Source organism: Delphinapterus leucas, chromosome 9 (genome assembly GCF_059928025.1).
Source record: "Delphinapterus leucas isolate spDelLeu-1000000601 "Yukka" chromosome 9, BTC_Dleu_Yukka2, whole genome shotgun sequence".
Taxonomy (NCBI): Eukaryota; Metazoa; Chordata; class Mammalia; order Artiodactyla; family Monodontidae; genus Delphinapterus; species Delphinapterus leucas.
Genome location: NC_143137.1, coordinates 19,478,815 through 19,496,553, shown reverse-complemented (window position 1 = coordinate 19,496,553; position 17,739 = coordinate 19,478,815). Strand labels below are relative to the sequence as shown.

Below are 17,739 nucleotides of genomic sequence, written 5' to 3'. Positions count from 1 at the left end.
GGTTACTTCTAGAACTGCTGGAGTTGCTGTTTGACAAGTTTAATGCTGTAGCTGCTGCACACTCTGTGGTCCTGGGGTACCTGCAAGACACTGTTGTGACTCCACTGACTCAGCAGGAAGATGTCAAATTGTATGACATGGCAGACGTGTGGGTGAAGATCCAAGATGTTCTGCAGGTAAGATCCTTTTACAGAGGGTGCCATCTTGATTCAGAATAACAGGTAGGAACATAAAAAAATCAGCCACCTAAAATATTCTCTTAATCATAAACAGTGAGAATGTTGTGTTCCTATTTAAAGGTGATGCTTGCTGATGTTATGAACTTCTATAATTTTCAAAAGACCTTTTAAACAAACTTCTTTTGGCCAGGCTTTAAAATTAGGAGATTCTCAATACGTAGCAATCAAGGATCTAAACATATGTAGCTTAAGTTTATGACCATTTTCTTACAGTCAGCTCTTGCATATGTTGGGGTAAAAGACAGGTCAAGAGCTTATTTTAAGAGATGAAGATAAACCTGTAAGGTATAAATGTACCACTTTGATTGATCTGTTGAAGATCGGAGGAATGATATTACTGTTTGGTATGATGCTGCAGAGGGGGTATTTAGAAATTTTATTATGTTTTCTCTCCATGCGCCAGGAAAATATATTTGATACGGCCAGATGAAAATGAGAAATACGATTAAGAGTTAGCTGAAGCAAATTTGACATAGCTATATAGAAGTGACTTGGTTAGACAGTATCTACTAATAGGAAAAAAATTAAGTATATATAGGGAATTGAAAAATATAACTGTAGAAATGAAATTATTTGCATGGCAAATAGGATTCTTTGCAGGAAAAAAATAAATCATGTATGTAGATTGTAGTTATTTTTGAGAGTATAGGCATGCTCTTGGTGGATTGATTGATTCCTGATTATTCATTCATTAGACAGTTTTTGGGATACAGTCTGTGTGCTTTATTGATGGTTCAGTAGAAAGAATATAGGTTGCAACTATATTCCATGAGTTTGTTTTGCTGCTATGTCAATTACCACGTGCCCATAGTAGGTGCTTGATGAATATTTGTGTGTTGAATAAAATATCTTTATTGCTTGGAAACTGGTTATTTAAGATTTTATATCTTGGTTTGCTAATCTGTCATGGAAATATATGCTTTTCAGGTTACACGTTTATTTTAATGATGAAATAAGATAATAGATTTTAAAGCTATTTCAAAAATAGTTAGAATTAAGGACTTCTGGTTCTGTCCATGATGTGGTTACCTCCTACCATAAGTAACTTGAAAACTGGGTGGACTCAGGCGATCAGCATCATCAGTTGAGAGAAGAGAATACATGAGGTCACTTTCACATACATCCCAGCTTCTTCTCTGGGGACACTTTCAAACTATGACATAGGAAAGTGAACAAACATCATCAGGCTCTAAGTAGTAGATGAAGCAGAGTTCAGGGTTCAGGGGTGCGGAGGCAGCTGCAGTTTGTGGGTTAGGATACTGAAGGAGAGGAAATTGCAGAGAGAAGGAACCCCAGAAATATGAAAAGAGTAGTGTTGAGCCTTTGGTCAGATGTGAAGTTTCACCCACTCCAAGGCAGAATATAGCTACTGTGGGACTGTGAGCTGAATGGAAATTGCAGAAGTTGCCAAATGCTCAGAAACGTTGGAATTCAGACCAGCCAGTGTGGGGAGAACTTAGTGAACATCCTGTGCTTTCATATGTGGCCTCAGATGTTTTAGGAATTGGGCTGTTCTAGCCATAGTGTACGTGGTACTGTAATTTCATGTAACAAAGCCCCAAACCAAGTCTCTACAGTATTAGTCTGATCCACCTGTAAATAAAGTAATATAATCTAGTATCTCAATAATGAAGCATCTACGTTGTGCAGCATACGATTATCATACTTGCAAAAAAGCAGAAAAATGTGACTAATAACCAGAATTTTAAAAATTTGATGAAAATATCTGAAATGAAAAATTTACCAGATGGATTTAGCAACAGATTGCATGCTGTATAAGAAAGGATCAGAAAACTTGAAGAAAAATCAATCAAAACCAATCTAAACTAAAGTACAGGGAGAAAATAGACTGAAAAGAAAAATGAGCACAGCCATAATGTCCTGTGGGACAGTATCATGCTGTCTAACATTTGTGTGGTTGGAACTACAGAGGGAGAGCAGGGAGAGAGATTGGGGCAGTTAATTATTGGAAGAAACAGTGACCCAAAATTTCTAAATTTGTTGAAAAACATAAACCCACAGATCAAGAAGTTCAACAAATCCAAGGAAGTTTAACACAAAGAAAACTATATCTAGACACATTATCATAAGGTAGCTGAAAAGCAAAGAAAAAAATCTTAAATATTGCCAGAGGAAAAAGAGTGCATTGCCTACAGGGAACCAGTGATAAAGATGTTCACTAATGTCTCATCAGAAACAATACAAGCCAGAAATTGATGTATGTCATCTTGAAAGTGCTATAAAATACGAAAATTGTCAATCTAGAATTTTATATTCACTGAAAAAATCATTTGAAATGAAGGTGAAATAGTGACGTTTTCACATTAACTAAAGCTGAAAGAATTTGTTTTCACTGGCCCTGCACTTAAAGAAATGTTAAAGAAAGTTTTTCAGGCTAAAGGAAAACAATACCAGATAGTAACTCATCTACAGGAAAATATAAAGAAGTCCAGAAGTGGTAAATATGTGGGTAAAAATAAAATATATTTTTCTCATTTCTTAATTTTTGTTTAAAGCAAAACCAATAGTAATGTATGTGGGTTTTATAATATATTTTGAAGTAAAATGTATGACAATAATTGCACAAAAGATGGGAATAGGGTAAATGAAACTCTACTGCTGTAAGTTTCTTACATTATACATGAAGAGATACAATGTTTAAGGTAAACTGTGGTAAGTTAAGGATGCATATTATAATCCCTAGAGCAAACATTAAATTGTAAAATAGATGTATAGCTGAAAAGCCAGTAAAGGGCATAAAACTGAATAGTGAACAAATATTTGATTAATCCAAAAGAAAAAAGCAGGAAAGGAAGAAAAGAACAATGAAGAAAGAAAAGATAAAGTACAAAACAAAGATAGGATGAATAGAAAACAAATAGCAACATGTTAGACTTATACCGCCCATGTAAGTAATTACATTAAATGTAAATGGACTAGATACTTCAATTTAAAGGCAGAGTTTGTCAGATTGGTTTAAAAAAAGAAAAACCCAACCGTACTGTTTACAAGAGATATGTTTTATGTTGTTTTTTTGAAATTTTAAAATACCTTCAAACTTTTAGAAAGGTAAGAATAGTACAAAGGGTGCCCATATAACTCTTAATTCAAATTCAACTGCTGTTAGCATTTTGTCACTTTATCAATTGTTTTCTCTCTATATATATGTACTTGTGTGTGTTTTCTCTGTTATCTATTTTCTAGTTTTGTTGATTGACCCAGTAATGTTCTTTAGGGCAGTTTTTTTTTTTTTTTTTTTTTGCTCCTCCAGTAGAAAATCCAGTCTAGCATTAGATACTGTATCTGCTTTTCATGCCTCTTTAGTTTCCTTTAAGCTTGAACATTTCCATAGCTTTTCTTCAAGTTCCTCATTTTGGGCTTAAGAGATTTTAAACATAAAGATATAGACAGATTAAAAGTATATGAATGGAAAGAGATGTACCATGAAATACTAATAAAAATATTTGTGTTATGCAAATGTATTGGACAGTATTAGAATATAATATTATCAAATGGAATTATTTGTATCAGTACTTATGGCATTTAAAACCTGAATACGTTAAGCCCTAGGAAGTATGTTATAGACTATGTAATCCTGTTGTCACAAGGTTATAAAATGCTTTATGAATAAGTTTTTGATATCTGATATTTGAATAAGACTAATGTTTTAAGTTTAAAACAACTTTTGAATCTACTAGGATCCTATTTATAGGATTTATGAAGAATTAATTATGGTTATGAACAAAGTAAGATATGCCTTACTTAGCCCTACTTACTTTGGATTTGTCAAATGTATACAATTCCTACACTTCTGAAAACAAAACTCATTATCTCATATTAAAAATGTTTATAATAAACTAAGGAACTTTAAGTTCCATCAGACATTAACTTGAAATGAAAAAATGAAAGTATGTTTCTGGCTTATTAAATGAGATATACCTTTCACACATGTCATTTCAAAAGATGATTGGGGAGCCTATCTTCCATATTATGGAATGAGTTATTCATTTGTTTATTTAAAGAGCTTTATTGAGATTTAATGTACCTGCCACAAGGTTTACCTGTTTAAGGTATAGATTTCAGTGCTTTTTAGTATATTTATGGAGTTGTGCAACCATCACCATGATATGGTTTTATAAAATTTTCATCACCCTAAAAAGAAACCTTGTTCGTATCCATTAAATATTTATTTATTTGGTTGTGCCGGGTCCTAGTTGTGGCTCTCTGGCTCCTTAGTTGCGGCATGTGGGCCCCCTAGTTATGGCATGCTAACTCTTAGTTGTGGCATGCATGTGGGATCTAGTTCCCTGACCAGGGATCAAACCCGGTCCTCCTGCATTAGGAGCATGGAGTCTTATCCACCATGCCACCAGGGAAGTCCCTGTTTGTATCCATTAGAAATCACTTCCCATTCCCCACTCCCTTCACCCTTAAGATGTATTTAAGACACTAAAGAGGCATAAACTGTGTGTTAAATCTCTGAGTAACTTGTAGTCCCCAAATCATACACTTGGCAATACTGTTGCCATTTCATGTTAATGTGTACATATACTGTTGGTATAAGCTATTTGACAGATAAAGAACATAAAACTAAAACTGATCTAATAGTAACGTAGAAATAACATTTCATTTCATGTATTATGTTTACTTGTTTTGAGGTCAAGGTATGACAGTGTTCTTTGCTTTTTTCCTTTCTTTCTTTTCCTCTATTTTTCTCCTCCTCTTACTTTTCTACTTTTCTACTTTTCTGCCCCCAGTTTGTGTTTTCTTAGACATGTAGTGGAAGAGTGATATTAGTCATGACTTGAATTAATCTCTGGTTGATTGTTTCTTAGCTCTCTATTGTACTCATCTTTATTAATCCACAGATTCAAGAATAAAGCATTTTAAAGTAAGAGGTCATCTACATATTTTAAATGATTACTATTATGTAATAAAAATTGGGCTTCCCTGGTGGTGCAGTGGTTGAGAATCTGCCTGCTAATGCAGGGGACACGGGTTCGAGCCCTGGTCTGGGAAGATCCCACATGCCACGGAGCAACTAGGCCCGTGAGCCAGAACTACTGAGCCTGCGAGTCTGGAGCCTGTGCTCCACAACAAGAGAGGCTGCGACAGTGAGAGGCCTGCGCACCGTGATGAAGAGTAGTCCCCGCTTGCCACAACTAGAGAAAGCCCTTGCACAGAAACGAAGACCCAACACAGCCAAAAATAAAAATAAATAAATTTAAAAGAAGGCTCAACATTAAAAAAAAAAATTGTTATACAATTTTTAAATCGGTTTTAGTTTTCTGTATTTTCTAGTTCCTTAAAAAATTCTTTCAGGTTACAGATTACTTACAGATTTCTTACAGTGTAATATTAGGTTATATAGCCATTAATAAACTGGATATGCAGTGACACAGACACACAAATGGTCTAATGTTGCTAAATGTAAGAATGGTAGTTGGTACAGTGCGTCATACAGTCATCCTGAAACATGTTAAATGGACCAAAAAAGGTGTTCAGGATTGTTGAACAGCTGATCCTTGGAGGTTTTGCAGAGGTAGAGAAGATGCAAATGGCATTCTAGACAGCTGGAATGGCAAGTGAGATACTGGGAAGTGGCACAGAAGGAATGAATGGACAAGGATATTCACGGATAAGTAAGAAAAGAATGGTTTAGCTGTAACTGAGGGTTTATTTTGTGCACTAGAAGATAAGGTCAGATAGGTAGGTTTGGGTTCAGGTTGTGGAAGCCCTTAAGTGTCATCTAAGGGGATTGTGATTTGTCTTTAGGCTAATGGTTCCTGAAGCTGAGTATGCATTAGATTTACCTCTGGATTGATTCCTAGTCCCATCCTTGACCTTCTGATTAAGGATCACTGTGGATAAGGACTGGATTTTGTGGGTTTTTTTGTTGCTGTTGTTGTTTTTTGTTTTTTTTAGCTCCTAAGATGATTCTGATCATTTGTTTGGGATCCTGTAATTGGGAACTGTTGCTTTGGGTCAGTGGTTCTCAAAGTATGTTTCCTGGACCAGCAGCATTAGTGTTACCAAGGAGCATGTTAAAAAAATTTGTGTTCCTACTTCATAGTTACTGATTCAAAAACTCAAGGAGTGAGGCCATACAATCTGTATTTTAATAAGCCCTTCACGTGATTCGTATGCACGCTCAAGTTTGAGGACCCTTTTTTTAGGTGATACTGGGCCATTTTGGATTTGGATTGGCATGTGGTGAGATGAAGTAGGATTAATATGGTAGCACTGAAAAGGATTGGGGGTAGAGGCTGGAGACTAAGGCAAGGAAGCTAGTGTGTAGGCTAGTGGAGAGTCTGGGTTATATTACTTGAGATATTGTCTAACAGTAGAACAAATCACAGGCTTTCATGGAGCATGTTAGAGGAATACAAAGAAGAGGGAAGGATTTGTAAACCTTTAGGGAGTCTTTTGGAAAATCTATAAAACCACGTAGTCAACGTGTCATGCTGGTTTCCAGTATGACTGATATTTTAGTGATGTTTTAGTGTTAAGTTATTGGAGCCAACTATGTGCTAAGTATTTGGGAATAAAGCTGAACACAAGATAGAGAGCTCACTCTGGTGAAGTGAGAGGAGTGGGCAAGAGTGTGTGTTTTTACTTCAGTGTTAGCCAGCTGGCATGGGAAGTAGCACAGGAGAATATTTGCCAATGTGGAGGGCTTAGAAAAGAAGACTTTTGGTTTAAGTTTTCATGCAGAGGTTTATGCTTAGGGCCAATTTAGTTTTCTGATACTTGCTGGTGGAATGCTCTTTAGGTTAAAATCTTTTCTGGAGAACAGACATAGTTGAGAACAATAGACGCCTGCAGTTAGCATGTACCAGCATGTATGAAGGTGATGGGATCATATGCTGAATGGAGTTACAGGTGTTTAGACTTCGAATTTCAGTGTTTCTTTGAATCGAAAAAGTTTCTTGCTGAAAAATGGAAATGCTCTTTTGTTTACTAAATCTTGGAAAAGAAAATAATTTTTGATCATGTAGAGACTTCGGCAGCTTTTCTCCACTGGAACCTGGGCTGTCCCTGGCAGGCAGAATCCATCCTGTAGCTGGAAGGCTCATTTGTCTCGGCGTGTTTGTGTCTGGAGACAGCCATGTGTGGAGACACGGCTGTCGCTATCATAGTAACAGGGTGTCAGAGTTTTCTCCTGGTGTCATCCCTGTGACCACACACCATTGAACTCCCTTTTCAGTTTTACACACTCTTTAGAACTGTGATAATAGAAATACATGTTTTTGCCCTTCTGAGTAGCAACAGCACCTTCCGAAATGTCACCTACTTGGTGACATGCCTGTCATACCGTTGGCTGCACATTTTCAAGTGTGTTAAGACCGAGGTACACTAGAAACACAAAATACTCCATTTCTTGTGGGATTTAACATAACAGAGGAAATAAGAGGATCACTTTGAACACACCTATCTTTCAGGTGTTACGATTCTGAAAAAAAATCTCATTTTTTTATTCACATCTCTTTTCAAAGCCAAACTGCCCGTTTAGCCATTGTCGGCGTAAGTGTGTAACCCCGAGTGTGCTAAGTAGTATTCTACAGATGGAGGCTGTGGGTTGTAATTACACTGTTGAACCACTAACAGTGACACCACAAGTCACTTCACTTTTTAGTGCCCTGATCTCTCTTTCTGGAGCTTAACAGAGACAGAATGGAAAATCACTTTACTTGTGTTAACTGCCACTAAAATGTCTAAATAGTGATAAAATTAACCTCATGCAGAGAGAACTTGAAGTTTGCTGTCAGGTAAGAAAATCCACAAATCTTATTGGTACTGATCCATGACCTAGAGGAGTTTTTCAAGGAGACAGATGCAATTTCTATTTTGAATTCAGGTCTGAAACTAGGTTATTCTTAGCTTTTGTTTCATGTGATATTTTGGTTAGCTGAGGATTCCATTCCTCAAAGTAAAACTAGCTTTTTTTTTTTTGCTGTATTCTAGGCCAGATAACTTGTGCGATTATTCTTGCAGAAATAGTTTTTCTTCATTTCTCAACCTTTAACACTTTTTGATAGCCTCTGTTTGGGGTGGCATATTAAAGTCATGTTGTTGGCCAGGCCACTGAGTCTCCAGGAAGGTGCTTGCTCCTCGATTTTTTGTTCTGTCTGGTCAATGGATAGTATGCTGCCCAATGCATAGAATTAAGTGAACATGTGAAAGTTAAAGTAGAAATCTTCCTCTAAATTGAAGTCAGCTTCTGTAGCATCAGGACTCTCTGTAGGTTGTTTTATGTTCACTACTTAAAGCAGGAAATGATGGGCAGCCAAGGAGGTTCCTCTGGCTCCCCGTGCACATGTGGCAGTTGCGCAAGTCAGAGTGCTAGGGTGTCTGAGGCCCAGTGAAAGTTGTGGTGAATGTCATGGATATCTTAATACACTGGGCCAAACTTTAAAAAATAGTAGCTCGGTGGCTGATGCCCCAGAATTAGGTGGATTTGGTGGAAAGTCTGCTCTCCTTAAATTTCTAATTGCCCAGGAAGTATCTGCTTGGGTCTGATTGGGTCTTGGTCTAGAGGACCCAAGAGTAGAAATGACAGGGCTTCCTTACAGTCCACCACCTCCAAAGCTTTTCTCTTTGTCTGTTTTTTTAAAAATTATTTTATTTTATTTATTTTTGGCTGCATTGGGTCTTCGTTGCTGCGCGCAGGCTTTCTCTAGTTGTGGCGAGCAGGGGCTACTCTTTGTTGCGGTGCGCGGGCTTCTCATTGCGGTGGCTTCTCTTGTTGCGGAGCGCGGGCTCAGTAGTTGTGGCTCACGGGCTCTAGAGCACAGGCTCAGTAGTTGTGGTGCACGGGCTTAGTTGCTCCGCGGCATGTGGGATCTTCCCGGACCAGGGCTCCAACCCGTGTCCCTTGCATTGGCAGGAGGATTTTTAACCACTGTACCACCAGGGAAGTCCCTCTCTTAGTCTGATTTTTTCTGAGATCCTGGAGGGTGGACCACTGAAAGCCAAGGCAGATTTGTACTGCCCCTGGTGATTTAAACGGCCTTAGTCCTTAAGGAGGCTGTGTGCTTATCAAGGTTTGGTGCACCTGGGCCCAAGCAAGGGGGTTGCTAGTAACCAAGAGGCCATAATTAAGTGGTGATGATTAATGATAATAGGTGCGATAGTGTGAGGTACAGTATCAGTATATGATTTGAGTGAAATTAAAGCAACTGGCATTGCTTCACTGATACTGCTCTTGCCTACCTGAGAAGATTTTAGAGCAACAATGATGATATCTTCCTGAATTGATAATACTTTAAAAAAAAAAAATGTTCTTTCTCTTAAACCTATTCTGATTGTGGAAGTAATTTGAGAGTATGCCTAAATTCTTGAGTATAGTTATAGTTCTTTTGGTTTGATTGTCTGTTGCTGCATACCACATTACTCAAACTTCATGGCTTCTATTTGCTCTCAGTTTTATGAGTCAGAAATTCACTCAGGGCTCAGCAGGGTGGTGCTTCTACTTTACATGGCGTCAACTGAGAACATTCACTTGGCTACTTCAGCTAAAGGCTGGGCTGCGTTAGAAGCTTTCTCTCTCTCTCCGTAGGACCTCATAGCATGACAGTCTCAGGGTAGTTGGACGTCTTACATGAATGCTGGCTTCCAGTCCGGAGCAGTCAAAAAGGTAAAGGTGGAGGCTGATGATCCCTTAAGGCCCTGCCTTGTATATTACATGGTGTCACATCTGCCACGTTCTGTTGGTCAAAGTGGAGGGAAAATAGAGTCCATTCAGTGGGAAGAGTAGCAAGGAATTCTTGGCAATCTTTACTCCACCACAACATTGTAAGGTTTGTAAGTTTGCTTTTAGAATAATCCATCAGACACTGGCATTAGATTATTGTTGCTGGGTCTTTGTCACAAGATAAAGATCAAGATTTTATTCTTGCCTACTGATCTTTTTTTTTCTTATTTTAATTTATTTAAAAAAAATTTTTTGGCTGCGTTGGGTCTTCGTTGCCACGCGCGGGCTTTTTCTAGTTGTGGCTAGCAGGGGCTACTCTTTGTTGCAGTGTGCAGGCTTCTCATTGCGGTGGCTTCTCTTGTTGTGGAGCATGGGCTCTAGGTATGTGGGCTTCAGTAGTTGTGGCACATGGGCTCAGTCACTGTGGCTCACGGGCTCTAGAGTGCAGGCTCAGTAGTTGTGGCACACGGGCTTAGTTGCTCTGCAGCATGTGGGATCTTCCTGGACCAGGGCTCGAACCCGTGTCCCCTGCATTGGCAGGCGGATTCTCAGCCACTGCGCCACCAGGGAAGCCCCTTGCCTATTGATCTTAATTGGTTAGAGAATATTTAAATGATTATCAGGCTCAGCAAATCTTACCATTTCAATCATATTAAAACAAAGACCATTTACAATACATTTAGGAAAATACAGCTCTTTCATGGAGTTACTTGGTTCAAGTGAGTTTATGAAATTCTTAAGTAATTTCACTTATCTGTCACTTTAGACTCAAGCACTAAAATGATTTCTTGTATCTTATGAATCCCTTTGTCCTTTCTGTTTTTACCATTCATCATATTGTTCCCATTTTAGAGCTGGAGAAACTGAGATAAGAGTTTTAAATCATGGTTATAGCACCAAAGAGTCAAATATAGAACTCAGCTTGCCCTAGATTTCTTTCTTTTTTTTTAATTTATAAATTTATTTTATTTTATTATCATTATTTATTTATTTATTTATTTTAGGCTGCACTGGGTCTTTGTTGCTGCACGCGGGCTTTCTCTAGTTGTGGCAAGCAGGGGCTACTCTTCCTTGCAGTGCACAGGCTTCTTACTGCGGTGGCTTCTCTTGTTGCGGAGCATGGGCTCTAGGCACGCGGGCTTCAGTAATTGTGGCACGCAGGCTCAGTAGTTGTGGCTTGTGGACTCTAGAGCACAGACTCAGTAGTTGTGGCGCACGGGTTTAGTTGCTTCACAGCATGTGGGAATCTTCCTGGACCAGGGCTTGAACCCGTGTCCCCTGCATTGGCAGGCAGATTCTTAGCCACTGTGCCACCAGGGAAGTCCCCCTAGCTTTCTTTTTAAATGTTTAAGTCAGTGATTTACACGCCTACTTTGGCTTGGACTTTGACATCTTGACATTTCACTTGAGAATCTGTGATACTTTTAGGTGATTCATTTAGTTGAAATGATCTTAGTTCTCATAATTTTAAAATGAGGACTCTGTGTTGAGGAATATGTCTCACTAGGCATTTTACTAAGTGTATGTATATAAAGTAGTGTATTTACACCTATATATGTATACATATTTTCAAATTGTGAAAATTGAGGATTTCATTTTTCAAAGAATAGCAGTCACTGAATAGAGATTTGGGTTTTCCAGTTCTAAGATGCCAGATATTTTGTTAAATGCACTAAAATTGGTTTAAGCCTTTGCTTTACCCTATAGGGACAAGAAAATTATTTCATTTATGTTTTCGCAGTGGCTTCAGATTAGATCATCTGAATGCTCTGAATATTTTGGTAGTCACAGCTATTAGCTGTCACTGAGCCTTCCTTTCTTCCTCCCTTCCTCCCAGTCAGAATTACCTGTGGATCCCACATCTGAAAAGCCTCTTTCAGTAGGATTCCGACTGATTCTAATGCACAATCTGGTTAAGAGCTACAATGAGCAAGTATTACAGACTTGGTCATATTAAAACCAAGACTATTAGAAGACAGTCTTAAGGGTTGGGAGAAATTTACAAAAAGTGAGTTTAGTTTTATTTAGAAAGATGCATCGCTGTGGCATGTTTAGGAGGGAGTGTGTGTTCTATGACATATAGCAACCGATGATAGCATGTTGAAGTGCCATAAAGATGGGAAATGCTTTAATATATGCATACGTTAAAGGGAAAAGAAAAACCAAATGACTGTGCTGTAATTAGTCTCCATTTAGAGATTTTGATTCAACTTTATTTAGAGTTAGCAGCCCAAAGACAGCAAACATCGGTAATTCCTGTTTCTGACTTGAGTAGTTGAGAACATTGAAAAATACATTTTTTCATTCAAGAAGTTTTTGGACTGGAAACAGTTATATCAGAATCTTAATGATTGTCTTTTTATTAAGAAAAGAGTTGTTTTCTTTGTTCCTTGTCTCCCCACCCCTATTTATTACCTGTATGAGTTTTTCAGATTTATATTAGTGGAAATTCGTTGTTGTTTTTAACTAAGGAGAAAAGGTATTTCTTTTTTAAGCTGTATATGTAAAAGGAATTTATGAAATTATTTTAACCTTTTAGGGAGTTAAGACAAAAACATAACCAACAATAATACAGGGCTGTTTATGGTCCCAGGGATAAATTTCAGAGGAGATCATAGAAGAACAAGGTCAGAATGCGTTAAAGCATTTGAGTTCATGGACAAGAAGAGACTTGGCACACCCTAACATGGTTAGGGTTGAATATGTAATACACATAGTATTATAGAGAGCTGGGAAGAATGGAGGTTTTTTTGGTTAGCTTTTTTTTGGGGGGGAAGTGTTACCAAAATAAGATTGAATAATTTTGGGTGCCAGGGAGATCTTTGAATTAGAGATTGGGCTTGCCTCTTTTGGCTTTGGGCTGCCGTAACGGTTTTTTGTTTTTGCTTTTTATTTTATTACAGAAAATTTCAAACATGTTCAGAAATACATAGAAATGTATAATGAACCCCCATGCACCCATTGTCCAAATTCACTTTCTGATGTTACCAATTTATAGTACTATTGTCTCGTTTCTACCCCTGCCCATTTCCCTTTCCCTTATTTAAAAAAAAATCCTAGAGAGCCTATTGTTTCACCTATATTCCAATGTGAATCTCTGAAAGATAAGGTCTCCTTTTAAAAACCATGATCATACCTAAAAGCATAGTTTTCTTACTATGAAATATCCAGTCAGGGTTCACATTTCCAGTTGTCTCAAATGTCATAATTGTGTATTTTTTACAGTTTGTCTGAATCAGGATTCAAATAAGGTTTAAATACCTCAGTGTGTTTGGTAAGTTTCTTAAAACTATTTTAATGTGTAAGTTCCCCTGCATCTCATTTTTACCTCTTGAAATTTATTTACTGAAGAAGCCAGATCATTTGTCCTATAGTAATTTCCCACATTCTGGCTTTTGTTGATTGCTTCCCCATTGTGTCATTTGCTATTTATCGATGTCCCTAACTTAGGTCAAGAGGCTTAATCAGGTTTAAATTGTTTTGGGGAGGGCATGATTACTTCATAGATGATAGTAGCTGTTATGCTTTTTCAGTAGAAGAGTGAAATGATGAAAGTAATATGTTTAGGGTGTTTAATCTGGCAACCGCGTGCAGAATGAATTGGTGGAGAAGGAAGTGGATGGAGAGATACTGATTAGAAGTCAAGTTCAGTCAATACAGGAAGGAAGGGCTAGACTAGGGCAGGGGCAGTGAAAAGAAAGAGGACTGAGATTAGAGAGAGTTTGAAAGAAGAATGAATTTTCAGAACCTTTTACCGTTTACTAATAAATGGAGAGCCGTAAGTCAGGGTGAAGTTTTGAGCCTGCGTAGTTATTAGGATCAGGAAGATGGTGCTTTGTGCCTGTTAAATTTGAGGTATTGGCAGAATATCCCCGTAGAATTGTGTTACAGGCAACTAGAGATGGAGCACTGGAGGCTAGGGGAGAGGTTAGGGCAGGAGATAGAAATTTAGGGATCATCTATCTGCCTGAGGGTAATAGCTGAAGCTATACAAATGGACCAGCTCAGAAACTCATGAGTGTACAAGTGAAGCGAGGGCTACTTTCCTTCGGTAGTTCATCAATCTAATCAGCTCTCCATTGTTGCCACAAGCAACATATTTTATAGTCTCTAGAGACTGGAGCTTCTTACAGTGATGCCATGCTTTGCCTTTCTTTGCTTCTGCATCTTTCCATTATATGTGGGTGATATGGCAGCAAATTTGTGAGCAGGACCCAAGTGCTGTTCAGGTTAGGGATGGTGGCTTTCTGGAGTTGACCATTCCTTAGGGGATGTGGACAGACACCTTGGAGAGGGAATAAAAGCCTGTTTTAACAGATACGGAAGTGAGCCTCAAAGGAAGGGAAGAAGCAGAGCAAGCAGGGCAAGAATACACTGGGCCAGCCATTAGCAAAAGACCTTGGAGTTGAGGTGATTTGAGGTTTATTTCCCTCACAATCCCTGTATTAGCGTACCCCATGGCCAAATCATGACGGAGAACTTGTCCGTGATGGTGACACCAAGAGTTTCCTGATACGCTCTCCTGTTTCTTCTCTCATAGTCACTAGAACTCCAGGGAATGTGGTTAATGGGAAGCCACAGAAATTATATATAGCCATAAAAAAGTCTTTCCTAACTTAAAGGATCTTAAGAAACTGTTACTGAGAGATCTCTCTCAAACTGTTTAACAGCATCTCATTCACCACCTATGTTTTATGTACATTTTTAGATTACAGTTTTGCTGCCAAATCTATACCTGTAATACAATCAGGTGTTGATAAAACCTGGGCCCTTCGCAGGGGAATTTTCTTCAAAATTATTTTAAATTTTTTATCCTTAAGATTATATAGCAAATTTTCTAGCATTCAAAGGTGCAGATTTATTTATTCTTTTTAGTAGTTCTGGTCTTCCCAGAAGTATTTGTTGGTGTTGCCAAAGTGACACAGTAGTGAGTGGCATGAACCTTTTTTGATTAGCTACCTAAAAGCTTTGAAGGATTTAAAAAATACAAAGTGAGCAATGACAACAAAATTCACTGCTTCGATATGATTCCATCTAAGGAAAATGAGGGCTGCCGCCCAGTGAACTACAGCAGATGACGGATGCTCAGCACGCAGTAGCCAGTCTCACGGGGGTGATAAATGACAGCACATTAGGTATGTGTTAGCAGCATGATATGGCAATGAAAAAGGCCAGCACTATTTTTGGCTGTGCTGCATGAAACAGCATCTCCTCATGGAGCTGGGGCTGATCATCCCTGTCTCCCCTGTTCTGGTGAGGCAGCATCTGGGTTGCTGCCTTGAGTGTCAGGCACGTGTACACCAGAAAGAAAGACAAATGGGTGGGAATCCGAAGCCGAGCATCTGCAGTGATGAAGGACTCACGATGAGGCAAGTTTCAGTGCATTTTGGAGAACTGGCCTGTTGAGGAACAAGCACGGAAGCAAAGAGATGTTAACCTTTTCAGAGATAGGATGACACTGAAGAAATAGCGTCATTGTAAAGTGAGTCACTCAGAGTTATGACTCCTCAATAGTTGTCATTGGTTTAATACAGAGCACTTTTGGGGGGTTACTCAAGCATTTTCACAGAGGGCAGATCATCAAAAAGGGCTCCAAAGTAAAATTAACTACTTGTTTGTTGTCAACCGTGCTTTTATCAGGTGAACAATGAGTATGGCAGTGTCTGCTCTAGTGGGAAAAGGAATCCAAAAATCAAAATGGATGATGTAGGTCAGGTGCTTTTACGTGAGAATTCAAATGCAGGTGATAAACTTGGGGGGTGAGACTTTACGGTAGTTTAAAAAATTCAAATATGAAATAAAGGGATGGTTTACTTTCCACAATAGTAAGATGAGCACAGCAGAAAGAAATCAAGAAATACAGAATGTAAACTGAAATGTCAGGGAATATTTCTACAGTGAAGACCGTTGGGTCATAGAATAGTCCCTTAGGAAAGTGGGGTTGAATTTCATTGGCCATTTGATCCTGACAGAATTGAATGTGTATCAGTCGGGAAATAGAGTGAATATCCCCACAGGCATTTTTCTTTCTTTCTTCTCTGATTCTGGGCCCTGGTTGATGATCTATTCACCTGCTGTGATCAGAAAGAAATACCACCTCTTGTTTTTCTCCACCCAGGCACATTTTAGATGCTCTGCTGATTGACATAAGCTAAACTGGAGATTCATTGCCCTGAGGTTGACCCAGCAACAACCCAGCCTCATCTTACAGAATTACTCCCCTCTGTTTGGGATACAGCACCAGTAGGGTCAGTAGGGTCCCTTACCGAAGGCGGATACTTTTGATAGAGTGGGCTGCTGTGTGTGTGGATTAATATGGTGGTGGTCTTCAAAGACACCTAATAACCCGGTAGGGTTGCAAGGTGGCCTCCCTGGGGTGCTCTGGGAGTAGAAGAGCCGCAGGAGTGAATACCAGTCCTATCCTTCCTGTTCCTCCTAGGATTTTCATATAAGGAAAAAGGATATTCAGCAGGCTAGGTGACTGTGGACTCTTCCTTTGTCCTGTAAAAATGTGATAATTTCAAGATTTTGGATGACTAAGGGCTCCTGAAGAAAAGCTTGACTCCTTAAGGTAAGGTGGTGATGTATGTGCCAGTCTTCGTAGTAGCATCATTATATAATCAAAGAAGTAAATTGGAAATGCAAATTGAAATTTAGGTTTATTACAAATGGTCTGTGTTTCCCTGTATTAATTAGGTTGTTGGATGAGGTTTTTTTTTTTCCGTTGTCATTCAAATGCTTCCACAATTTGGACAAAGCCTATTTTTCTGTTTAGTTTACTCTCTTCCTTTAGAAATGCTGTGTCCTAATTAAATTAGTTTTTCTCTTTGTCCTCCAAATATGACACTGTCCTTTCTCACACTAGTACTTGTTGATACTGCACATCTTTCCCACTGTCTTTGCTGCCATCCCTGAATACCTTCTCTAATATACTCCAGTCTGCTCTATCTTATCTCCTCTGGAAGCATTCACTGAGCGTTTCTTTTCAAAAATTCACTGCTCTTCTTGTTTACTACTCATTCCACATGTCTCATAGTTATATTGGGTTGGCCAAAAAGTTCATTTGTGTTTTCCTGTACAGTCTCACAAAAAACCTGAATGAACTTTTTGGCCAACCCAATATATCTTTTCTCTTCTGAATCTGCATCTTTCCTTCTCAGTCAGATAAAAGTCCTCTGGAAGACCATTCCTACACGTCATTCAGTTTCTCACAGTGCTTTCCCACCTTCAGTTTTTAATTCCTTTTTCTCAGCTAGTCTCTAAGCCTTTTGAGAGAAGGGATGGGACTATTATTTATTAATTGGGGCCCCACCCCAGCCCCACCTCAGAATTTGACACTGCTTCTTATGTGCATTATGCAGCTAATTAGTATTTCTTGAATGAATGAGTAGTAGATACACCCAGTTACATATCCGTTGATGGGTTGATTTAGGATTCCATTTTAAATGCTTTGTAAATGTGATGAACTTTGTAGATTTAAAAGCCATGTAGCAAAGGGCTCATAAAACTTTGTTACGGTGACGATTTGAAAGACTGCTGCATTCCCAGGAGACCAGTCCATCCTCTCTTACACTGGATGGCAGTTAAATCATCCCCAGGGTTTCTGTTGGCTAGACAGATTAGCTTGGGGTTCCAAGTAAGGGGCATGAAATAATGTTGGCAAGAGAAACCGGTAATAATTGAGACTATCATGATTTTGTTACTAGATAACGATGCTCGCTCATGGGCATCATATTTATTGTGGGTGTGACAGCATTTTTGGAAGAATGGTGACAAATTTGATAGTAGGTTAAGCCAAAACTATCC

General features: G+C 38.6%; 1 protein-coding gene across 2 annotated transcripts in view; it reads left to right on the top strand.

The window, feature by feature from the left end:
- The window catches only part of EXOC4 (exocyst complex component 4), an 823,589-nt gene that overhangs the window by 118,740 nt on the left and 687,110 nt on the right, over positions 1-17,739 (top strand). For both annotated transcript variants that reach the window (XM_022580733.3, XM_089917005.1), the window contains exon 7: positions 2-176. In XM_022580733.3, coding sequence (XP_022436441.1) covers positions 2-176 — 175 coding nt within the window. The remainder of the gene's footprint in view (position 1; positions 177-17,739) is intronic.